General features: G+C 44.2%; 1 protein-coding gene across 1 annotated transcript; it reads left to right on the top strand.

Annotated features, from left to right (window-relative positions):
* The first annotated feature begins 14912 nt into the window (after positions 1-14912).
* LOC124698541 lies at positions 14913-16111 on the top strand. The gene is made up of 2 exons (XM_047231029.1): positions 14913-15012; positions 15113-16111. The coding sequence occupies exon 2, from the start codon at positions 15140-15142 to the stop codon at positions 16097-16099; it is 960 nt and encodes a 319-aa protein (XP_047086985.1). The 5' UTR covers positions 14913-15012; positions 15113-15139; the 3' UTR covers positions 16100-16111.
* The last annotated feature ends 10492 nt before the right edge of the window (positions 16112-26603 follow it).

Here is a 26603-nt window from a genome sequence, read left to right as displayed (position 1 = left end):
AACCATTTATTTTTCGGATTCGAACCTATTTAACCGTTTTGTTTAAAAGGTTAATAAGGTTAACCATTAGGTTAATACGGTTTAAATGGTTAACCATTGGTTATTAAGGTTCAAACCATTTTAAACATTGTGCAACAGTAGAATGTCACAAATCGTTGGTAAATGAGAATGCATCATACAAAATGTTTAATACTCATAAACTTGGACTTGCTACCTTGAATAGTCGGTCAAAAAAATCATATCTAACTGCCTAACTTTCATTGCAAGACAGGTCAAAAAAAAATCATATCTAACTGCCTAACTTTCATTGCAAGACATGTTACAGTACTATTTTGCCAATTCTACAGCAGCGGACACACGTGCAAGTGCTAACTGAGCTAGCACGCATGTCTCCTAGGCTCTTAGCTTTTGTTGTCACTCGTATGAGTCGGCAAGCGCAGGGTGCGGCGAGCTGGCCGAGCATCAGCCGGCGAGCGTGGGGACGTGGCCAGCTGGTCAAGCAATCGAGCATTAGCGGGTGAGCGGGAGGCACTGCGAGCTGGCCGAGCACCAGTCGGCGAGAAAGGTGGCGCGGCGAGCTGGTCGAGCATCAGCTGGCGAGCGCGGCGAACTGGTCGAGCATCTGCCGGCGAGCGCAGGGGCGCGGCGAGCTGGCCGAGCATCAGCCGACGAGCGCGAGGGCGAGCTGGCCGGCATCAGCGGGCAAGCTGGCGCGGGGCGTGGCGAGCCGGTCGAGTATCATCCGGCGAGCGCGAGGGCGCAGTGCGGACAACGAGCGCGGCGGCGGCGTCACTTTCGTCCGCCTCGTAGAAGTGACGGGTAACCTTTGGTAAAACAGGATCGAACCTAAATAACCTGTAGCTTTTTCAGGTTAACCATCCGGCCCATTGGACTCTTTTTTAGGTTAGGTTAACCTAACCAATGGATAAACGGAACCAAGTCCCATTCTTAAGCAGCATATGGTCCTGCGACGAACGGACGCACGCGTGCTTCCTCATCCTCCGCCTCGCCCGCCCGGGGATCTTTCTTCCACACTGCTTTTCGTTTATCACCTAGCCGAGTTCCTTTTGACTCTTTCGTGTCACGCCTGTGAATGTCTACTGCGCTAGTGTCCATCGCTAATGAAAATTGGCACCCCCTCTTTCTACTGAAATTTTAATATTTATTTTTGGATCGGAGGAAGTACTTTCTCAACTCACTAGAGTAATACTACGTCCGTCCTAAGAAATAAGGCGCACACGTATTCCAAGGCGAACTTTGACCATAAAAATTGAGCAATAAAATCTTGGTTATATTATATGTAATTAGTATCATTGGATTCGTATTGAAAAACACTTTCTAATGATGTTAATTTCATACAAACAACCTTTATATATTTAAAGTAATTATTAGTCAAACGAAAAGCACGTAAAACGAGGGCGCCTTATTCCTTGAATCGGAGGTAGTAGTATGCTATAGAAATGTAGTACATTTAAAATACATAACTCTTTTTTAGTCTTACATAGTGCCTAGAAGCACAGGCTAGAGCTGACTAAGATAAGTGCACACTTCCTTCTCTCTCCTAATCTCTCTCCTCCAACTAAGCAAATTTATAATATTTTATTTCTTATAGTCAGCTGACTGTACCTTATTGTATTTGGTCTAAGAGCATGTTCGGTTTCCCTCGAGGTCTCTGATACGTCTCCGACGTATCGATAATTTCTTGTGTTCCATGCCACATTATTGATGATATCTACATGTTTTATGCACATTATATGTCATATTTATGCGTTTTCCGGAACTAACCTATTGACAAGATGCCGAAGTGCCGGCTCCGTTTTCTCGCTGTTTTTGGTTTCGAAATCCTAGTAACGAAATATTCTCGGAATCGGACGAAATCAAGACCCGAGTTCCTATTTTTCCCGAACCATCCAGAACACCCGAGAGCCGCCGAGGGAAGCCACGGGGGCCCCACACCACACCCCGGCGCGGCCGGAGGGGGCCGCGCCGCCCTATGGTGTGGTGGCCCCGTGCCCCCTCCGAGGCTGCCCTTCCGCCTATTTAAAGCCTCCGTCGCGAAAACCCTATTACGAAGGACGAAACCCACGTAAACCTTCCGGAGCCGCCGCTATCGCGAAGCCAAGATCCGGGGGACAGGAGTCTCGTTCCGGCACGCTGCCGGAGCGGGGAAGTGCCCCGGAAGGCTTCTCCATCGACACCGCTGCCATCTCCACCGCCATCTTCATCACCGCTCGTTGCTCCCATGAGGAGGGAGTAGTTCTCCATCGAGGCTCGGGGCTGTACTCGGTAGCTATGTGGTTCATCTCTCTCCTATGTGCTTCAATACAATAATCTCATGAGCTGCCTTACATGATTGAGATTCATATGATGATGCTTGTAATCTAGATGTCACTATGCTAGTCAAGTGAGTTTTACTTATGTGATCTCCGGAGACTCCTTGTCCCACGTGTGTAAAGGTGACGAGTGTGTGCACCGTGTGGGTCTCTTAGGCTATATTTCACAGAATACTTACTCACTGTTATGAATGGAGTAGTGAAGTGCTTATTTATATCTCTTTATGATTGCAATGTGTTTTGTATCACAATTTATCTATGTGCTACTCTAGTGATGTTATTAAAGTAGTTTTATTCCTCCTGCACGGTGTAATGGTGACAGTGTGTGCATCCGTGTTAGTACTTGGCATATGCTATGATCATGATCTCTTGTAGATTGTGGAGTTAATTATCATTATGATAGTATTGATGTGATCTATTCCTCCTACATAGTGTGAAGGTGACGAGTGTGCATGCTTTGTGTTAGTACTTGGTTTAGTCGTGTTGATCTTTCTTGCACTCTAAGGTTATTTAAATATGAACATTGAATTGTGGAGCTTGTTAACTCCGGCCTTGAGGGTTCGTGTAATCCTACGCAATGTGTTCATCATCCAACAAGAGTGTAGAGTATGCATTTATCTATTCTGTTATGTGATCAAAGTTGAGAGTGTCCACTAGTGAAAGTCTAATCCCTAGGCCTTGTTCCTAAATATCGCTATCGCTGCTTGTTTACTGTTTTACTGCGTTACTACTGCTACCATATTACCACCATCAACCATACGCCAGCAAGCTATTTTCTGGCACCGTTGCTACTGCTCATATTCATTCATACCACCTGTATTTCACTATCTCTTCGCCGAACTAGTGCACCTATTAGGTGTGTTGGGGACACAAGAGACTTCTTGCTTTGTGGTTGCAGGGTTGCTTGAGAGGGATATCTTTGACCTCTTCCTCCCTGAGATCGATAAACCTTGGGTGATCCACTTAAGGGAAACTTGCTGCTGTTCTACAAACCTCTGCTCTTGGAGGCCCAACACTGTCTACAAAAATAGAAGCACTCGTAGACATCAAGCACTTTTCTGGCGCCGTTGCCGGGGAGGAAAGGTAAAAAGGCACTCATACTCCGGTTCCGAGTAACGGTACTTTTCCGGCGCCATTGTGTTTGTGCTCGAAGCTATTTCCTTTAGATCCTGCAATTGCATCTTTTTGTTTCTTGTTTACACTAGTTTGGCATAATGGACAACAATGAGCTTCTTATTCTATTTCCTGATTTAAAACATGGATTGTTTGATGCGAAAATTAAAAAACCTATGGAATCTTATTTGCATGCTTGGTAGTAATATTAGTATGAACGCTTTGAACACCATTGTTGATAATGATATAGAAAGTTCTAAGCTTGGGGAAGCTGGTTTTGATGAGCATGATCTTTTTAGTCCCCCAAGCATTGAGGAGAAAATTTACTTTGATGATACTTTGCCTCCTATTTATGATGATTATAATGATAGTGGTCTTTTGGTGCCACCTACTATGGAGAGTAAATTTTATTGTGATTATACTATGCCTCCTACACTTGATGAGAATAATAATGATAGCTACTTTGTTGAATTAGCTCCCACTACAACTAATAAAATTGATTATGCCTATATGGAGAGTAATAATTTTATGCATGAGACTCATGATAAGAATGTTTTATGTGATAGTTATATTGTTGAGTTTGCTCATGTTGCTACTGAAAGTTATTATGAGAGAGGAAAATATGGTTGTAGAAATTTTCATGTTACTAAAATGCCTCTCTATGTGCTGAAATTTTTGAAGCTACACTTGTTTTATCTTCCTATGCTTGTTACTTTGCTCTTCATGAACTTGTTTATTTACAAGATTCCTATGCATAGGAAGCATGTTAGGCTTAAATGTGTTATGAATTTGCCTCTTGATGCTCTCTTTTGCTTCAAATACTATTTCTTGCGAGTGCATCATTAAAACTGCTGAGCCCATCTTAACGGCTATAAAGAAAGAACATCTTGGGAGATAACCCATGTGTTATTTTGCTACAGTACTTTGTTTTATATTTGTATCTTGGAAGTTGTTTACTACTGTAGCAACCTCTCCTTATCTTAGTTTTGTGTTTTGTTGTGCCAAGTAAAGTCGTTGATAGAAAGGTTGATACTAGATTTGGATTACTGCGCAGTTCCAGATTTCTTTGCTGTCACGAATCTGGGTCTACCTCCCTGTAGGTAGCTCAGAAAATTAAGCCAATTTACGTGCATGATCCTCAGATATGTACGCAACTTTCATTCAATTTGGGCATTTTAATTTGAGCAAGTCTGATGGCCTAATAAAATCCATATTTACGGACTGTTCTGTTTTGACAGATTCTGCCTTTTATTTCGCATTGCCTCTTTTGCTATGTTGGATGAATTTCTTTGATCCATTAATGTCCAGTAGCTTTATGCAATGTCCAGAAGTTTTAAGAATGATTGTGTCACCTCTGAACATGTGAATTTTTATTGTGCACTAACCCTCTAATGAGTTGTTTCGAGTTTGGTGTGGAGGAAGTTTTCAAGGATCAAGAGAGGAGTATGATGCAATATGATAAAGGAGAGTGAAAGCTCTAAGCTTGGGGATGCCCCGGTGGTTCACCCCTGCATATCTAAGAAGACTCAAGCGTCTAAGCTTGGGGATGCCCAAGGCATCCCCTTCTTCATCGACAACATTATCAGGTTCCTCCCCTGAAACTATATTTTTATTCCATCACATCTTATGTACTTTGCTTGGAGCGTCGGTTTGTTTTTGTTTTTGTTTTTGTTTGAATAAAATGGATCCTAACATTCATTGTGTGGGAGAGAGACACGCTCCGCTGTTGCATATGGACAAGTATGTCCTTAGGCTTTACTCATAGTATTCATGGCGAAGGTTGAATCTTCTTCGTTAAATTGTTATATGGTTGGAATTGGGAAATGCTACATGTAGTAATTCTAAAATGTCTTGGATAATTTGATACTTGGCAATTGTTGTGCTCATGTTTAAGCTCTTGCATCATATACTTTGCACCCATTAATGAAGAAACACTTAGAGCTTGCTAATTTGGTTTGCATATTTGGTTTCTCTAGAGTCTAGATAATATCTAGTATTGAGTTTTGAACAACAAGGAAGACGGTGTAGAGTCTTATAATGTTTACAATATGTCTTTTATGTGAGTTTTGCTGCACCGTTCATCCTTGTGTTTGTTTCAAATAACCTTGCTAGCCTAAACCTTGTATCGAGAGGGAATACTTCTCATGCATCCAAAATCCTTGAGCCAACCACTATGCCATTTGTGTCCATCATACCTACCTACTACATGGTATTTATCCGCCATTCCAAAGTAAATTGCTTGAGTGCTACCTTTAAAATTCCATCATTCACCTTTGCAATATATAGCTCATGGGACAAATAGCTTAAAAACTATTGTGGTATTGAATATGTACTTATGCACTTTATCTCTTTTTAAGTTGCTTGTTGTGCGATAACCATGCTTACAGGGACGCCATCAACTATTCTTTGTTGAATATCATGTGAGTTGCTATGCATGTCCGTCTTGTCTGAAGTAAGAGAGATCTACCACCATAATGGTTGGAGCATGCATATTGTTAGAGAAGAACATTGGGCCGCTAACTAAAGCCATGATTCATGGTGGAAGTTTCAGTTTTGGACATATATCCGCAATCTCATATGAGAATAATAATTGTTGTCACATGCTTATGCATTAAAGAGGAGTCCATTATCTGTTGTCCATGTTGTCCCGGTATGGATGTCTAAGTTGAGAATAATCAAAAGCGAGAAATCCAAAATGCGAGCTTTCTCCTTAGACCTTTGTACAGGCGGCATGGAAGTACCCCATTGTGACACTTGGTTAAAACATGTGCATTGCAAAGATCCGGTAGTCCAAGCTAATTAGGACAAGGTGCGGGCACTATTAGTATACTATGCATGAGACTTGCAACTTGTAAGATATAATTTACATAACTCATATGCTTTATTACTACCGTTGACAAAATTGTTTCATGTTTTCAAAATAAAAGCTCTAGCACAAATATAGCAATCGATGCTTTCCTCTTTGAAGGACCATTCTCTTTACTTTTATGTTGAGTCGGTTCACCTATCTCTCTCCACCTCAAGAAGCAAACACTTGTGTGAACTGTGCATTGATTCCTACATACTTGCATATTGCATTTGTTATATTACTCTATGTTGACAATTATCCATGAGATATACATGTTACAAGTTGAAAGCAACCGCTGAAACTTAATCTTCCTTTGTGTTGCTTCAATACCTTTACTTTGATTTATTGCTTTATGAGTTAACTCTTATGCAAGACTTATTGATGCTTGTCTTTAAGTACTATTCATGAAAAGTCTTTGCTTTATGATTCGTTTGTTTACTCATGTCATTACCATTGTTTTGATCGCTGCATTCATTACATATGTTTACAATATGATCAAGTTTATGATGGCATGTCACTCCAGAAATTATCTTTGTTATCGTTTTACCTGCTCGGGACGAGCAGAACTAAGCTTGGGGATGCTGATACGTCTCCGACGTATCGATAATTTCTTGTGTTCCATGCCACATTATTGATGATATCTACATGTTTTATGCACATTATATGTCATATTTATGCGTTTTCCGGAACTAACCTATTGACAAGATGCCGAAGTGCCAGTTCCTGTTTTCTGTTGTTTTTGGTTTCAGAAATCCTAGTAACGAAATATTCTCGGAATCGGACGAAATCAAGACCCAGGTTCCTATTTTTCCCGGAACCATCCAGAACACCCGAGAGCCGCCAGAGGGAAGCCACGGGGGCCCCACACCACACCCTGGCGCGGCCGGAGGGGGCCGCGCCGCCCTATGGTGTGGTGGCCCCGAGCCCCCTCCGAGGCTGCCCTTCCGCCTATTTAAAGCCTCCGTCGCGAAAACCCTATTACGAAGGACGAAACCCACGAAACCTTCCGGAGCCGCCGCCATCGCGAAGCCAAGATCCGGGGGACAGCGAGTCTCTGTTCCGGCACGCTGCCGGAGCGGGGAAGTGCCCGGAAGGCTTCTCCATCGACACCGCTGCCATCTCCACCACCATCTTCATCACCGCTGCTTGCTCCCATGAGGAGGGAGTAGTTCTCCATCGAGGCTCGGGGCTGTACCGGTAGCTATGTGGTTCATCTCTCTCCTATGTGCTTCAATACAATAATCTCATGAGCTGCCTTACATGATTGAGATTCATATGATGATGCTTGTAATCTAGATGTCACTATGCTAGTCAAGTGAGTTTTACTTATGTGATCTCCGGAGACTCCTTGTCCCACGTGTGTAAAGGTGACGAGTGTGTGCACCGTGTGGGTCTCTTAGGCTATATTTCACGAGAATACTTACTCACTCGTTATGAATGGCGTAGTGAAGTGCTTATTTATATCTCTTTATGATTGCAATGTGTTTTGTATCACAATTTATCTATGTGCTACTCTAGTGATGTTATTAAAGTAGTTTTATTCCTCCTGCACGGTGTAATGGTGACAGTGTGTGCATCCGTGTTAGTACTTGGCATATGCTATGATCATGATCTCTTGTAGATTGTGGAGTTAATTATCATTATGATAGTATTGATGTGATCTATTCCTCCTACATAGTGTGAAGGTGACGAGTGTGCATCTCTGTGTTAGTACTTGGTTTAGTCGTGTTGATCTTTCTTGCACTCTAAGGTTATTTAAATATGAACATTGAATTGTGGAGCTTGTTAACTCCGGCATTGAGGGTTCGTGTAATCCTACGCAATGTGTTCATCATCCAACAAGAGTGTAGAGTATGCATTTATCTATTACGTTATGTGATCAAAGTTGAGAGTGTCCACTAGTGAAAGTCTAATCCCTAGGCCTTGTTCCTAAATATCGCTATCGTTGCTTGTTTCTTGTTTCTACTGCGTTACTACGCTACCATATTACCACCATCAACCATACGCCGGCAAGCTATTCTGCTGGCACCGTTGCTCTTGCTCATATTCATTCATACCACCTGTATTTCACTATCTCTTCGCCGAACTAGTGCACCTATTAGGTGTGTTGGGGACACAAGAGACTTCTTGCTTTGTGGTTGCGGGGTTGCTTGAGAGGGATATCTTTGACCTCTTCCTCCCCGAGATCGATAAACCTTGGGTGATCCACTTAAGGGAAACTTGCTGCTGTTCTACAAACCTCTGCTCTTGGAGGCCCAACACTGTCTACAAGAATAGAAGCACCCGTAGACATCAGTCTCCACTCTACCACATTCATGGAGCCTCATAGATATCGGTTTCCGCCACTTCGTCAAAATTGGGCGCTTCTCTTGAGCTCCGGAGCACAATTGAAGAGCATAAAATGATCTGGACATGTTGTAAGATACCCGAACCAAAATAAGTGAACCTTAAACATAAATGTAGAGCTGGCGGGTCCTCTCGTACTCTGGTATGCGCACTTCACGTGATCGCCTCCGTTGTAGGCATTGCCGGGCAAAGCCCTGGTGGCGTGACAGACCTTCTTCAGTCGTCGACCGGTGGGCACAACGAGGGTGTCCGATCGCCCCCCCTCCCCCCCAGACGGTGATGCGGGTCGGTGGCGCCCAAGGTGCACCGATCTGCATGCCGTTGCACAGAGGTCGGGCTAGATCTGCGCCCAAATGGGTCGGTTGGGCTTTTGTTTTTCACATTGTTGCTTCGTCAGCGGTGGAGGCACTCCTCGGCTACTCCCGCATCATGAGGTAGCATGGGAAACATCATTGGGCATGGCAGTGGCATCCATCTCCTCCGCATGAGGCGGTCCGCTAGATTGTGACTTGTTGTGCTGTTGTAGTGATCTCGCATCTAGTCCAAGTAGGGAGTTGGGGAGGCGTGGCTATTGCTGAAAGCCGAGACAATCTAGGTCATGCAGGGGGATGGCGGCGTCGATGCGCCGTTATCTTGTTGAAGATATCGCCTTTGCCGCTAGCGCCTACTTCGCTCATGTTGATCTAGAGAAAACCCAAGATCTGGGTATCCCGGATTGGACGATGGCGATGCTTTAAGCGTCGTTCTATCTCTTGAAACATCGTTTTAGAGCAGCTGCTAGATGGTGGCGGGAAGTGGTGGAGTGGTGTGCATCTACTTTGTCGACGACGGTGAGTCTCGACGGCATGGTGCAACGGGGCCTTGGTGACGAACGCAGTGTGATGGACTCGCACAGGGTAGAAGCGTTGTCAGGCCTATGATGTCAACGATGACATGCCTACCAAGGGCTATGCGGATCTTCTCCCTGAAGATGGATCAACGGTTGATGGAAATCTCCATTTCTGAAGCAAGGGGCACGAGACACTCGCCAAGGGTCTACTAGACCGGATGTGTGCTCCTGTTTCGTCATAGTGATGCCCCGGGTAATTAGCTGCTAGGGTGTTGTTTGTGTTTTTTTTTTGCATAAGGCCTTGATAGCATGTTACTTTATCCATTGTTGGTTTTCCAAGTGTGAAGTGGTGTTTTTAGATTTTGTGATATACTTTGTAGATCTTTGCTGAATAAAATCTAAATAAAACCTATACACATTGATTGCCGCAGAGGCTAGACTACCCATATCCAAAAATTAGTAAAATGTGTTTAAATTTAATTATTTATGAAAAAATTAAAAGATCCTAGATTAGTGAACGGACAAAGAACTAGTGAACCGAAACAGACGTGAAACGAGTAAAAAGTGAAATGTCATTTCACAAAGATAGACAACAAACGAAATGCCGTGAAGTAGGAGTATTGCAATGCTGTCAACATATACCCTATGTTGATTCATGCCGCGCGTGCACCAGTAGGGGTAGACCGTATCCACGCGTGCAGATGGTTAGGTGCCGCCTAGGAAAACTTGCGCCAGACTTCACTCCATCCACGCGTGCGCCCTCCTAGTGGAATTTTGCTTCCATGAAAAAATAATCTATACCTCCTTAGTCCCTCCGAGAGGACACAGTGACACACACAATCGTCTGACCATAGAGCTAAAAGTATCTCCAGCCGAATCCCCAAAGCATTTTTAAAAAAAATTGACACCGTAAAGCCTCGTTTCGTCCAGCACGCCTCAATACGGTGTTTGGCGTCCCGAGCCTGTTCCCGCTACACAGGGGACGGTCCGGGTGCGTCGGACACAATGAAAAGCGAGGCTGGGAGTGGCAGGCCTGATGCGTTAGCGGCACATAAATTTTTTGTCCCCTCTCTCGCCAAATCGCGCCTCTCCCGTCGCGCATTTCTGCCCTCCCAACACATTTCACCGTCTATCCCGCATTCGCTACCCCGTCCCTCCCGCCGCCACTACCCTCTCCCCATCCATGGCACCGTTGACAGGCACCCAAAAAATGGCCAAGAAAGCGGCCACCAAGCCGTCGGGCAATAAGATGAAAGGGGCGAAAGCGCCCTTCGCGAAGCTGCGGAAGGCGCCGACTCCGAAGAAGAAGCCGTAAGGCTGGACCGACGATCAATGCCACCAAGAATGCCTACGCTGCAAGCTGTCAACGGTGGAGCGGAGGGGACGGAGGGCGGCGCAGCGGGAGAAGAAGACGGTGGCGGCGCGCGCAACTGGAGAAGAAGGCGACGCAGCTGGAGAAGAAGACGGTGGAGCGGAGGGGACGGCGAAGCCAAAATGGTGGGAGCCGAGGCAGCGGCAGCAACCCCAACCCCGGAGCAAGAGCCGGCAAAAGCAGACGCGTCTGCGACAACATCTGCTACTACACATGCGTTGACCTCTGCCTCGGCGTCAGCGGCATCAACCTCTACCTCGGCGACGGAGCATGCACACCGGCAAATCACGACGAGGTCATCGTGATCGGCGGGCCTACGTCGACTCAGGATGCACCGTTGGCGTCGGCGTCGTCGCCCAACCCCTTCTTCTAATTTATGTCGGTCTGTAATGTGATCGCGCATCCAGTATTTTAATCGCGGCTGCTCTGATCGCAACGACTTCGGCGGAAACGATCTCGTTTAAATGTGAACTATTTGAATTTTTGTTTAGGGGCGGCGTTTGGGGGACGCGACTGGGGAGCGACATCCCAACGCGACACGAACAAGTCTCCCAAACGCTCCATCAGATGCCTTTTTGGGGAACGATTTGACAAACGCGGCTGGAGATGCTCCCTATCCAAGTCACGAGCACCTTGTAACCGGTATACAATCAATCTAGTAGTAGTTGGAGTAGGTTTTTAAGTGACGAGCCGAATTTGGATACATTACTGATTCAGCCACTATTATCCTCCAACGCCGACTTATTCACACAACTCGTAAGTCATCCCCGATGACATATGACGTACGTAACTTTTCCATAACATTCCCTCTTGCATGCTCAATCCTCTCAATCCTCCTTTTTAATGTTTGTGTGTTCCTCCTCCTTATTCTTACGATTTCCAAATTATGGTCGTTTGTGTTTTGCTAGAGTGGGTGCGGTCCTGTTTAGACTCGTTTGTGCGTGTATGTGTGTGTGCTGTTTGTGTGGTTGATCCTGCTGTTGGAGGCTTTCGTCTGTTTTTTTATAAAATGTGAGAATTCTCTTCTTAATTAATGGATGAGGCAAAACTTTTTCTCTGTTTAAAAAAAAAACAAGTTCAGAAATTCAGAGAGGCTCGTAATAGGGCATGTGTGGTCCTCCTCTTGCAACTCTAATGAAATCAAGGAGTGTTCTCATTCAAGTAACGCCATATTGCCATTTTATATGACATGAATATTTTTTCTTAGTTACAATCCATTTATAATCAGAAAAAGTTTCAATTGTAAGCCATTTAGAAAGCTCACGGGATCACGATGCAAATTAAATGAATCTAGATCCCCCTAGCATTAAAGAATACAAAGCATCTCAACAAAAACCAAAGTTACAATCAAATCTTTGAGACGTCATTTGTCTTCAACTTCTAGACCGTGTTGACAATGCGCTGAAGCTTCCGCTTCTCCCCGACCCAGCCTAAGTTTGTTGGTTGTAGACTGGAAGTCACCGACCGGGTTAAGAATACCACATTCGTCCCAAAGACGGAAAAGAGGAAATAATTGTTCATGACGCTCCTTGGCAATCCGAAGATCCTCACAACCAGAAAGTCCTCGAGAACCACACCACTCTCATAAACTTCTCGACGTCGCTATCTAGATGGGAGTTGAAGTCAGGAAGACTTCATTGGACAAGATGCTTCCAGCACCATCTAAGTGCCGCCCCACCAAATATTAACCCTAAAACTAGGAAAACAGAGCTCTTCCATCGGCTTGGGCAGAGATCCACCCCCACTCCATAGCCCAAAGGCCACAGAAGCGAGGTAGATTGGCGGCGCCGTCAACGGGAGGCGGGGAACCTTAATCGTCTCTTCATGACGTCGTTATAACCCGGAAATGCGTTATAAAAATGATGTCGATGGATGAAGTCCCGCGAGATGAAGGACTTTTCCGGCATGCGAGCTGAAAAGGAAAAGATCATGAAGTTGGAGTTCTTCAAGTTTCCACGAGTTACCGCGAGGATTGTCGGAAGCAACAATGATTTGGCAAGGCGGAAACAAGAGGTGAATCTCGGAAAACTCTGGGGCTACTGTTGTGGGTATACTTCATGGGTGTACCATCGACAGTACCTAGATCCGGCAAGCCCGGGTGGCCCATAGACGGGGATGGTGGCATGTGACCCATCGGGCGGCCCAGTTGCTGAAGATCAAGATGGATGAAGTCCAGCCCAGGAACAAGGAGCCGGATCCACCTACCAACTCTGGAAGTCGGATCCGGCCTGGCCCATTAGGGGTAGCCGGATCTGGTACGACATATAGGTGAAGGCGGATCCTTGACGTACACGGCAAGATAACATACCATAGTTAGGCAACTTGTATTCCGGTTAGGACTCTCCATGTGAACCCTAGATCTGTGCGCCTTTATAAGCCGGATCCTGGGAGCCCTAGAGGCACAACCACAACTCATTGTAACAACGCGAAAGCGCAAGATAATTCCAGACAAGCAGCAGTAGACCCTGTCATCGTGCAGGTGTTTTGAAGCTGGATAAATCGCATACCACCGTGCCGAGGACACTCCGCCCTACAACCCCTACTTCTTCTCCCCCCTCCTGAGGATCCCTCCTCCGAGGCACCGTCGAATAGACAACGACACTATCGGTGCGAAGGGGTACGTTTGACGGTGGATTTCTTCGTAAATGAATCGAGTTAAACGAAGATTTAACTTAATTCTTATTGAACGGGAGTTAGAAAAACCATATATCTGGGATATAAGCAGAATTTATGTTTGAGAAAGATATATTCGTCACCCCAAGGCCAGAAACCGCACAATGCGATAAAGCTAGGAGGTCAAAGTAGGGCACCATCGGTCGGTCCGCTGCGCCTTAAGTTCGTAGCCGCTGCGTGCGGTCCTCCCAAAAGATCCAACGCACCTTCTTTCCCCCTCTCTCTCTCAAACCCCCTCTCTGCTGGGAGCTCCTCCTTCCATCCCCAACCTACCACGCCGCTCACTCCTCGTCGTCCTCCTCCTCCGCTCTGTTGGACCCGCGCGTGGAGTAGAGATCCATCCTGAACCTGGATTGCCTCCATTTGCTGGTAATGAGCACTAACTTCCTTGGACTCTTCTGAGGGTTTTGTTTTGTTCCGTTCTGTTCTCTTACTTGCTGTGAGTCCAAATCTTCCATCCTTGGATGTATTGAGGTGTGCTGTGGATTTGTTTGTTGAATGTTGGAGTAGTAATGCCAGTTTACCTTCCAAACATTTGGGCGGCTGAACTGAACCCCTTACATTATGCCCGCCCTGGCTCCCTAGATCTTGGAGCTTTCTCTCAATTTCATTGCGTTTGCTGAATAATGTCTCAAGTGGTAGCAGCCCTAGTCTCAGGGGTGTACCTTTTCTTCCTCAAATTGTTGATGCATCAAATATTTAATTCTTGAGCAGAAATTTACTTGATACATTTCACAGTTCTGCGTATCAGAGTACAGCACCATTCCCTGCATAAGATACTCACCAAAGAGCCTAAATGTTCTATTTATGCAGGTCATTTGTGTGGTGAACAACCTGAAGCTCCCAGGACTGTACCTGGCACTGGCAGCATGCGGTGGTTGGGGCTCTTTGTAGACGTATTCCGCCAGGGGATGTCCTTGAACCTCTACTGCCGTGTTATTCTGTAAAATTACCGGAGTATATCTTGATTCAGAGGTCTCTGGAGCAGTTCAGGATTCCCCTTCTGGTTGGCGTTTCTGGAGCAGTACACCTCTTGGCTCATAGGTCTGCCAAGGTAGTTCAGAATTCCGCCGGGCGTTCCTGTTCCCGTTGTTGTTCGGTCAAATCTTCCGAGGAGAACGGAGAAGAGTACTGATGGTTTGGAAAGCGACGGCCCACACAAGATTCCGCGTGTTTATGCATGAGAACGGAATCTCTGTGAGAGTTATATCTTGCTTCCAGTCGTTGCAGAATTGCCAGGTAATTTGGAAATTAGTGAACAATGTTCACACTGTGAGAGTTATATCTTGCTTTTGTCGGGAACTTCCTGTTGTGAACAATATTGACACTACTTTGTTGGTTCTGTTTTTGTAGGCCGAGTACTTTCGACACCTCCTCAAACCCGTCACGTAGTTTAACTCTGCTCTCTAGTTCTCCACTGAATAGAACTTGTGTTTGTTAACCCTTTCTCAAACATAATTCAAGTGGAAGAACATCTTATTCATCTGAATTCCTTCTGGTGAGAATTCCATCTGTTCGTTCATTCACTCATGCTGTCTATACTTGTTTTATCTGAGAGGAATTTTCTAAAGCTCAGTTTTGTGTGCTGTCATATTCAGGTAATTCTGTTTGGTGACTATTTCTTGATGGGAGAAAATGCCAATCCTTGGTGCCATTGGCCTAATTCTCCATGGAAATTAAATACCGACAGCTCTACAAGCAACCCCTGCCCACCTGATGTTGGTCATGATAGCACCAATTCGGTGACATTGCCCACATGTCTGAACAGCCTTGCCTACATCTACCCTGGAGTTTCTGCAACGGTGCCATTGTTTACAGCATCTATTGCTGACAAACCTCTTCCAATGACTTCGAGGTTTGTCGCGATAATGGCCCCCTATGTAGGATCATCCATAGCTGATCCTCCAAAAAAGAGATCTCTGGTTTTATTTCAGAATGAGAAACTTACTCCAACTGCAGGTCCCTTCCTAAGGAAATGGGCCTTGGATCCTGTGCCAGAACTGGAAGCTAGCAATGAAACTAATGTAACTGATGTTGGAGCACAAAGCACCGATGATACTCATGAGAACACCGAAGATATTAATGTGCTCTTAGATTCCGACTCGGATGAAGGGTATGAGAAAGTGCATGAATTGAACAAAGCCCCTGTGGACAATGACACCATGAGTGTAGAGTCAGTAGCCAGCGCTGGTGCTAGCGTAGGCGCTGCCCAACCATCCAAGAAGAGAAAACTCTGCTCTGGTTCCGACAGGTCTGTTGTCGACACAGCCAGCTCAGCAAGGATTGATTGTTCAATTGGACAGAGGCATCTAGGCAACGACGATGATGCGCAGTCCTGTTGCATTGGTGAAGTAGAGAGTGGCCACAAGTTTGCTCTCGCTCTGAGGGATGGAGAAGAAGCAGAAGATGACAGCCCTGATGACCGGAAGCTTAGAATAGAGAGGATACAAGAGACTGTTGCTGCTCTAAGAAAGATTGTTCCTGGTGGCGTTGCGAAGGATGCCACAGCTGTTCTTGATGAAGCAATCTGCTACTTGACGTCTCTTAAACTCAAGGTCAAGACGTTGGGAGCTGTCTCTCTCTAGCTAGCTCCTCGGTAGTTCTGATATATTTGAACTGCGACTGCAAGTAAAATTACTAAGTTGAAGGGGCCAATTCAGTCGCATTTGGTGCTTGTGACGCTCACGGGGGCAGAAGAAGGCACACACAATGGCAGTGGTTACAGTGGTTACAGTGGGCATGTAGAGCTGCTTCAACTACAACTCGTAGGCATGTACTCCTCCTCTGGGTGTAGATAACTAAGGACCATGGTGGCCGCCAATTCCGGCCAATTCCATCACCGCGCACCTCCTCCCTCAAAAGGCCCTGATGGTGCTGATGGAGCAATGAGTAACCGCGATGCCATAAAGAGCTTTGGTTGAGTGTGATCCAAAGCAAAGGAGGCAGGCAAGAAAGGAAGGTGTCCATGCAAAGCGAATAGTCCCGTGCTGTATGCGTTCATGGCTTTTGAACCAAAGGCAAGATAGCGCAAGGTAGGTGTTAGTGTGTTTCCTGGGGTCCAAGTTCTCCCAACAAAGCGTAGTGTGCTCGCCTGATATGGAGTAGAACTCCCAGTTGCGCTCTTTCCACCCCCCCTGCTTTCTGTTACATATACTACTCCGTGTATGCTTTGCCTGTGCATCTTGATCTCCTGCTTTATACGCGTTGTAATGTAATGATACTCCGTCGGCTCCACTGGTGCCTCCATTATTTGACTCATTGTACGCCAGTATGGTATGGTTTTCTTTTTGCACTGTATGTAGGATCTGCGTGCACATGCGGTAAGATTTCGGATGTCGTTTCCTGCCTCTGGTGTATGTTCTGTTGGGCTTGGAATCCACGAGCATTTGCGTGAATTTCTCCTGTCCTGTTTGTCATGATACCCTGCAGGACGATCTTGAATTCGTCCGTTGCCTTTGTAATCACGGGAGGATTTCAGCCTAGCCTTGTTGAACATTAGTATACAAGTGCACAGGCAGTCAGGCACTGATGTTAGGTTTTTTTTGCTTCAGTGTCCCCCCTCAAACTTTGGTCCTATGTAGATGGCTAGGACCTCTAATACTCTTTCGTAGGCTAACTTATTCCTTCAACTTTGATGGTAGTGGGAGAGAAGGGGGGACACCGAAGCACACCTCCTGATGTTATGATCTATCTCATTGTCGAGTTTTTAGGTGTTGTATGGGCTTGACAATGAGGTTTTAGGTGTGGTCTCTCCCATTGTTCAGCTTGTAGGTGTAGTTTGAGCTTTTAGAGGTAGTTTCGTGGTTTCCGGTTGTTTGATTTATGTTTTTGCAAGTTGAATAAAATAATAAATAGGCCATAGCCTGGGTCTAAACCTTTTTCTCGAATAAGAATATTAAAGAGGAACACACCAAAAAGAATTAAGAAATATAAATCATCGGATCATCCAAATTGAGACTCGATCAGAATTCAGCGCTCAGAATCAAGAGGAGCGAGGAGAGACTTTGGCCCTCCGCCCGTTCATGGTGTGGCTGCGAAGACATCGAGGTGGAAGATAATACTAGCATGAGCGTGCCGCTTCACCTTTGGTGAGAAAGCAACGCTTTTCCAGTTTCTCGAAACGGGACGGCTGACGGGCGGGCTCCAAAGGGCTTGAAAGCTGAAACTGCAGTCATGGGCGTGGGGCGCAGCGACGGGCACGCCGTGGCGTAGGATTGGCGCCGAGGGGAGTTGCGGAGTGGAGGGGGTCCAAAGCAAGCAGAGCCATGGATCATGACGGAGACGAGCTCCTCGATCAATGGCTCATCACTCTCGTGCCTGACATGCATCGTTGAAGAAGAGACGAGCGATTTGCGCCCGTGGGACACAGATGTGGACGATCCTCTGCGCCATGGCGCGTGCTCTAACGGCCAAACGGTGTCACTGTGAGTTCATTTCCAACGACCCGACGCAGGAGATCCCCGTCCGTCATTGTGAGTAATGCTGCGACAAGTTAGGTGTGTGTCTGTGTGCAGTGCTGCAGTGTGCTGCACCCAGGCGTGCTGGGACCGACGGCACGGCTGTGTGTATACCGGCGGCAGCTTTCTGCGTGTCGCCGCAGCGATTGCAAGAAGCAGGAGCAGTGGGCAGCCTCTTCAGCACGACGCGAGGAAACTGGAGTTTGCAGGACCAGTGGCCCGGGAAGAAGGCGGCGAGAAATCATGCAGCGCAGACACACGGGACGGATGGATCTATTTTTTTTTTCTTTCAAATTCCAGAAAGAATATGTACTTCCTCTATTCACTGATACAAGATCCTTTAGCTTCAGCTCTTTTTTATAGATTCACTTGCTGAGCCTTGTACATAGTTTACTTTTTGTGTATAAATTCACTAATTTTGATCCGTATTTAGTTCACTTTAAATCTCTCGATGTGTTCTCCGACCATGTAAACACTTTCATAAACAAGTCACGATGCTCTACAAGTTGTAGAGATGACCATGAATGAAACGTAGCTGTGCACCAGTAAATAACCTGCATAAGAGAAAAAATTATTATTAAAAAGTTTGTTATTTATACGCAACCAAAGAGACCAAATAATGGCAGTCACTCCTGCCCATAATAAGTAGTTTAAACATATGATTCACTAGTATGATTCACACTAGTAAGCCAATTGCTGAAAATATTTGTAATGTTGCATGGTGGGTATAAGGTGAAACCAATTTGGATGTTTGACCATGTAGATCTAGAAAATTTGTACCACAAGAATAAATATTTAATAGTCTCGTCATGGTGACAGAAGACACATTTTTATACTTACCTGTCAATTGTATTTCACGAGGTTGTTTGTAGTGAGAATTATACTCGACCAAGATACTACGCAAAAACCTTATTTTGAGCGGAATCTTCATCTCCTATTTTTTTTTTGTTATTATGAACTTGCACATCTGGCTATTAAAGTTTAGTAAATAAAATCTATAGAGAATTTATCACTCTCATGTAAGTTTCATTGAAACTCATTGGACCCCTATGTCAATTGGACCAAGTCCAGATATTGTAGCAGAGCACTCCATGATGTTAGTCTAGGACCAACGAGATCTCTTGTGAACGTTATATTTGGTGGTGAAGTTTTCAACACCTTAATAAGTGTATAACTTCTGTAGCTCACAATATTGTATTGAGCTGAATATTGTTTCCGGAACGTTGCATTATCTAGTCATTTATTCTCTCAAGATCTTATCTTTGAGCCATCCCTAGCTAATTGAGAACGAGCCATATGAGAAGAAAATTTTCTTCGTCGTCATTAGGCCAGGCTAGAAACGCGAGTAACCTGGTTTCCAATAAACAAGAGACAATGCACCTGAGACAACACACTTTCTCTTTAGAAGATTTTGCCACACCCCATCTTCTAAAAAAAATCTTCAAAAGCTATTTACCAAGAATGGCTTTGTTCTTGACCTTAAAGTCATGAATCCTAAGTCATCATTGGTCTTTAGGGCGGCAAACCAAACTCCGCTTAATCGATATTTCTTATTTTCACTATCTTCTTGCAAAAATAATCTTGATCGGAGTAATCCAACCATTTTAATGATCCTTTTGGGAGTAAGAAGAAATATATCATGTACAATACCATATTACTTACTAGTGAGTTAGTGAGAACCAATATTCCTCCCAAGGATAATAGTTTATCTTTCCAACGACTACTTTATCTTAATTGTAATTTCTCCTCCACCAATTTTCATTCGGCATTTACAATTTTCTGATAATGAATCAGAATACCCAAGCACCTAATCGGAAAATATCCTTTTCCGTACGTAGCCAAATAACTCGGTGTACAGATTAGCGTCGTCTTGAGCCTCACCAGGCAAAAAAATTCACTCTTCTGAAAATTGAATTTTAGTCTCTAAAGCTGCTAGAAAGCTAACATAATTAACTTCAGGTTTCATGTATTTTTTATATCATATTCCATAAATATGATTATATCGCTGGTGTATTGTAGGATAAATAATCCACCATCAAAAAGTTGAGGAATCACATCTTCAATTTTACCATCAGACTAGGTACGCCCAATCATGACAATAAGCATATAAACCACTATATTAAATAGCACGGACGATAATAGGTCACCTTGTCTTAACCCCTTCTCCGACTGGAAGTATTTTATAATATCATCATTGACTTTAATGGCAATATTACTCATGACACAAAGTTATGAGTTGAAGGACGCCAGTGCGCAGAAAAACATTGATTCTGAGAGTCTACTGACTGACTTCGTGGTAAGCCTTTTTGAAATCAATTTTTAAATTACCTCATTCAACTTTTTCCTATGAAGTTTGTGAACTGTTTCATTAAGGATAAGCATCCCATCTAGGATGTTACAGACTTGCATAAAAGTATTTCGAGACGGATGAACCACATGATATGCCATTGTGTTTAGCCCGGTCAGAACCAAATATTTAAAAACTAACATTAAGAAAACAAATAGGCCTATATTATTGGATCATGTCTGCTTTGTTAACCTTAGTAATAAAATAATCTCACCAAAATTTTGGCGAGATAATTCTAAGTTTTCTATTATGAAAAAAGTTGAACAACTCTAGAAGGTCAGATTCGATGACATCCAAGTTCTAGTAGAATTTAGCTGGAAAACTACCTTGACCAGGGGCTTTGTCGTGTTTCATTTGGAAAACAGTTTTTTTTACTTCCTCCTCAGAATAAAGTGTAGTAAGTAGGTTATTTTTCTCAGTTGAAACCTTGGGTATGTCGTATGTTTGGGGCTCATCCATATTGAAGTTGCCTTCCTCGGAACACCGAACAATTCTTTGTAATTGTTGACGTGTACAAGTAGATTGCCTAGCCCTTTCCATCAGTTCGGACTTTTGGTTCAAGTGGCTAGTGCATGAAGCTTAACATGGTATCAGAGCCCCAGGTCTCGAGTTCAAATCCTGGCTTTCACAATTTATTCTAAAAATTATTTCCTCTCCCCGCAGTGCCGTGTGGTTCCGGCCTTCCGCTGCCTCTTTGCCTCTCTACACGTTTTGACTTGTCTTCTCGTCTCCCCGTCACACGTGAGAGGGGGTGTTGACGTGTACAAGTAGATTGCATAGCCCTTTCCATGTTTACCGTTGGCAATACTATGAAATTATCGTGTATTCTTATGCCCTTCTCGGTATGTATTGAGCTTTAGAATGATGTAACCATTTGAGCTCCTCCCGCGTATGAGTTGTGCTATTTGCGCATTTGTTTGTCTTTTGAGTTCAATTTCATGTGTAGAAAGAGGAAGAACTTCAGCTAGCTAGCTGTTTGAGACCTCCAATAACTGACGAAAGTCGCTGCTATTGTTTATTGAGCATACATGTTGTGCGTCGTGCCCACCCACCAAGATGTTTGCGTGTCACACGTATTTTATTGTTCTACCTCTGCATTGGGTTACTTCGAGAAACATGTGGTTCCCATACCTTTTTGACCTTGTTCTGAAAGCCCTCAGGGTGTAACCATCGAATTTCAAATTCAAATCGACGAGTGCACTGTGGTATAGGCAATCCGGTGGTCAGCAAGATGGGAACATGGTCCGACAAATGCTCAATATGTTCTAGAGCACATACCGACACCATAGGAATTTAGATTCCCAATCATTATCCAGCAGTCTCTGTGGGTAGTTTCCATCTTGAGAATGATATCAGTCTACTAAGTTCAGTTTGAGTATTTTCCTTTTTGTTGCCTTGGCGTCATGAGCATTTTCTTTCTTCATCTGCATCTCCGTCTCACGGCATTCTTGCGTTTGTTTCTCCTCCTCCATGCGTGGTCTAGCTCTTTCAGAAGAGCATGTCGACATCATGTCTTTTGATTGATGAAACAAGTGTCCACAGATAAATGGATGCCCGCAAAAAAAGGCAAGCATGTGAAAATCAACTCTATCGGTGCTGGAAAAAACACAACCAAAAAACAGCAAAAGAAAAAAGGCAAGCATGTGAAAATCATCTCTACCTCCGTTTCAAAGAATAAGGCGCACGTGTATTCCAAGACGAATTTTGACCATAACAATTGAGCAACAAAATTTTAATTATATTATATGTAATTAACACCGTTGGATTCGTATTGAAAAACACTTTCTAATAATGCTAATTTCATACAAACAATATTTATATATTTGTAGTAATTTTTGATCAAATAAAAAACTCGTAAAACGAGAACGCCTTATTTCTTGAAACGGAGGTACCATACAAGCGTAGACAATAGGACTAGTCCATATTTCAATCATTTTAACGACGGTATTGCATGCACTTATTGTCTACGCCGCGGATAGAATAAGGGTTACCATCGTCGTTGACGAAGACGATTACTCTGTCATCACGACTACCAGAACCTACAGTCTACTACTCTGCCTAGAAACGATAGGATATTGTTTCTGAAAACGTTACATTTCGAATCTTCTTTCTAGAATTTTAAATAATTTTTAAAACACCGGAGGATCCGTGCCGTTAATTTCTTGGCTGCGCGGCGCCCCACGAGGCCACGAGAGGGTGTCCCCATCCATCCACCGGTGCGGCAATGCACGGGCACGCCTCGGTTTCGTCTGCGCTTCGCGTGTGGCGTGCGTCGAGACGTGCCGCGCGCCCTCGCTTTTAATCCGGCGTGCATGCTCTCTCTGCTGTCTGTACGTCTGTGGTTTCGTGCGTGCGTGCGTGCGTGCGTGCTGGGAGCGCGATCGAGGAGGGAAAAGCTGGGCGTGCTGTTGGTTCTTCTGCCGTCCTATTATTGCAGGGGCCATATGCTGTCTGAATGCTTCGTTTTGGCCTGCAAAAAAACTGCTTCACCTATATCGTGTTTACCGAGTCTTTAGCTTCACCTCAAAACTCAATCGAAGCTTAAGCTCAGTCCAAACTTTTCCTTCGCACTCGCCTTATTAGAACATGCATCTTGGTGATAGAAAAGGTCGAAATCTTCTACGGTACGGGCATTGTATGACACCATTGTTCGCAACACAGTTAAGGCTCGATGCGAGGCTTTCACAAAAACCCATTCATGTGGTTCTTTCTTAAGTAAGTTTTTTTTTTACTGTTTTAAAGGTTTGCTCCAGTATGTATCAAGAATAACCTTGCACGTAGGAATTGACAGAGTTGCAATAAGTGTTTTTTTTACGCGGGAGAGTACCGGGAGGGGGATCACTTGTTTCTCTCCTGCGCCTTTGATGGAATATAATTGTTTGGTGTCTTGCATATTTGACTGGCAATATCGCTCCTACTAATATTACTAACATGTTTGGTAATGGTATTGATAGAAATGACAAAGCTTGAATGCAATTTAGAAGTTGACATTAGAAAACATAAAGAAAAGTTGATGGAAGAGTATGACGCTCTTGATATCATGTCAGAAAATCATCTCATCACTCATGCTGATCACATCCTTAGAGAGTCAAATTCTTTTTGGATAATGGAGGAAATTAAAGCTATGTAAAGATCCATGGATAGAAATATCCTGGAAGGAGATAGAATTACACCATACTTTCATGTTGTAGCTAATCAAAGAAGAAGGAAGAAAATGATTCATGGTTTGGATGGTCTCGATGGCCCTAAAACTGATATTAAAGGCGTGTTTAAAATTGCAAATGATTATTACAAGGATCTCTTTAAATAGGAAGAGAGGCATGATGCGATTTTTTTAATAATACGATTTTTTAAATTCATTCGGGAAATAATAAGCGTTTCAAATTTATTTCAAAAGTGTGACCCACGCGGCGGCCGATCCGCTCACGGCGCGCCGATCGGGGGACTGAAAGCCGACAGAAGGTGTCGGGGGACCCCCGACATGCCGACGGGCCCTGTGGCCTGGCATCTGACGCGGGTCCGCCGGTCGGGGGCCTGTAGGCCGACGAGGCGTGGCATCTCGTGCCGACGCACCCGGCTCCCTCCTCTCTCTCTCTCTCTCTCTCTCTCTCTCTCTCTCTCTCTCTCTCTCTCTCTCTCTCTCTCTCTCTCTCTCTCTCTCTCCTTTCCTTTCCTCTCCTTGATGCTGCTCGACGAACAAGCAGTCCCTCTCGCCGGCCAGCTCGATTTTTCCTCAGATTCAACCCAGTTCTCCACCAAAACTTCACCAAATTGCTGCTAGACGTTAGGGGAGCCCCGATCTACAGATGAGTTAGTGTTTGGAGGTGATTTGGTGGTGCTGTTTTGCAGCAATGGTGTTCAAGTAGTGTAGCTTGGTGGTGGTGTAGCTTGGCTGGTTGGTGGTGGTGGTGGTGGTGGCCATGGTGGTGGTGGTGGTAGTGCTGTCGCTTCTGCTGGTGGTGGCTTGTTCACGCAGCGGTTTCTCATGCTTCAAGGGTAAATCCTAATCCTCGCTTATTACTGCTAATTGTGTATGCTTATGGGAGCGCGCAGAGATTATTAGTTAGGTTAGTTTATATACATGTGGTGGATTAGTTATAATTTGTTGCTCATCGGTTAGTTGTTGACGCGTACCAATATTTTTTTGGTTCCGCAGAGATGTCCGATATAGTGAAATTTGTTTTTTACTACGGTATGGGTAATGTCCGATCAAAGTGGGTCGGCTGGTTGAAAGGGTGTGAAAAAAGAGGAGCTCGCCTTGTCGCTTTAGTGCTTCCCGTGGTGAAGGAGGTCGCTCCTCCTGAAGGAGGTTATGGTGGCAGTGGTGGTGGTTACGAATCAGGGCAGAGCAGTCAGGCACACGGTGTTGGTGGTGGTTACGAGTCTGGACAAAGCGATTATGCACATGGTGGAGGGGATGGTTATGAATGAGGCAGAGTAGCCATGCAATAGGTGAAGAGGGTTATAGTGGATATGCTGATGGTGACAAGGAGAGTGGCGACATGCATCAACAGATGGAAGAGGAAGATACAGATGATGAAAGTGATGTCGATGAGTCGGATGAGTCTGATGAGGACGTGCCTATTCCTCCAAGCTAGATGCATGACTTTTCATCGTTCATGAACGTGAACGATGGGCACGATTCTTCTTGGGAGTATAACAAGAACAATGTCGCCAAGGGGGGCAAGTTTCAGGATAAGAGACATCTGTAGGAAGCAATAATTAAGTGGGCAATGCAGACGCAAAGGCAGTTCAAAACAACCGTGTCATCTGGGAAATATTTGACAATGGAATGTGTTGACATTAATTGTCAGTGCATGGGTATCTCCCAAAGTTTGACACAACCTGGGTAGTGAGCGACTTTGTGCAGCACACATGTGTTATTCCCAGCATCCCCGAGGATCATGCAAATCTTTCTTCCACTCTTATAGCTCGGTTGTTATACACAAAACTAGTGGAGGGTCAAGCCATGGGAGTATGGGCTATACAAAAAAAATGTTAAGAAGCATCACCATTACAAGATTTCTTATGCGAAGGCTTGAAGGGCTAAGCAGAGGATGCTGGAGATGAGATTTGGTTCGTTCAAAGACACCTATAACTCTGTAGTTCGTCTTCTGCACACGTTGCAGTTGAGGAATCCAGGCACATCTGTAAGCATCCAAGACCTGTTCCAGTGTGAGTATCCAAACGTAAGGGGTATGCATCGAGTTTTCTTCTCTTCAGTGTTTGCATCAAATCTTTCAGGTATTGTCGACCAGTGTTATGTGTAGATGAAACGTTTCTCACCGGGCAATACAAGGGTCAGATATTGACCGCCATTGGGCAGGACGGCAACAATCCGATCGTGCCACTCGCTTTTGCTTTTGTGGAGAGCGAAAACATGGAAAGTTGGTTATAGTTTTTCACGCAGTTGAAAATAGCAATTTTGAAGGACAAGCCCAATGTTGACGAATGTTTCAAATCGGTTGACAGCCGGATTTGTTGCCTGATGGCCGATCGGCCAACAGGAAACCGCCTGGGTCACACTTTTGAAATAAATTTGAAACGTGTATTATTTCCCAAATTAATTAAACAATTCGTATTATTAAAAAAATTGCCCCGATAGGCTCGCTAATGATTTCTTCTATTTGGGTGAGGGCCCGTGAAGAGATTGTAATGCAAGAAGGAAGTAGGAAGAAATTAGAGAAGTTGTGTTTAGATACTATGCTGATGGAGCTCGAGGACCTGGTGGTCTATCCTTTATATTTTATCAGCACTTTTCGGATATGCTCAAAAATGACTTGATAGACCACTTTCAAGACCAGTATAATGGAAATGTCTACATATGCATACTAAATTTTGGTCCATCCTTTATGTTTTATTAGCACTTTTGGGATATACTCAAAATAACTTGATAGACCTCTTTGAGGACCGATATAATGGAAATTTAGATATATATATATATATATATATATATATATATATATATATATATATATACTTCCTACCCCTGGGTGTAGTTACACCCATATCTATATACTTCTATACGGAAGTATATACGATACTTCATCGGTTTGAGTATGTTCGTATACTATATCTAAGATATTCCAAACCAAGTTTGGTGAAAAAAATGCAAGTGAACCCATAGTTTGCACTATATATCCGAAATACATGCATATGTATACGTAAAAAATGAGTCTACGTAAAACAATATACATACTTCCTACAAAGTAGTATATATACTTCCAAAATAGTTTTATATACTTCATACTACATGTACATACCATCAGGTATGATAGATACTCT

The sequence above is a fragment of the Lolium rigidum genome, chromosome 3 (genome assembly GCF_022539505.1).
Source record: "Lolium rigidum isolate FL_2022 chromosome 3, APGP_CSIRO_Lrig_0.1, whole genome shotgun sequence".
NCBI classification, from domain to species: Eukaryota; Viridiplantae; Streptophyta; class Magnoliopsida; order Poales; family Poaceae; genus Lolium; species Lolium rigidum.
This window is presented reverse-complemented; position numbering and strand designations above follow the sequence as displayed.

Bases quoted from the DNA above. Each gene is read 5' to 3' on its own strand.
- LOC124698541 (XM_047231029.1), top strand. From the start codon at position 15,140: ATGGGAGAAAATGCCAATCCTTGGTGCCATTGGCCTAATTCTCCATGG.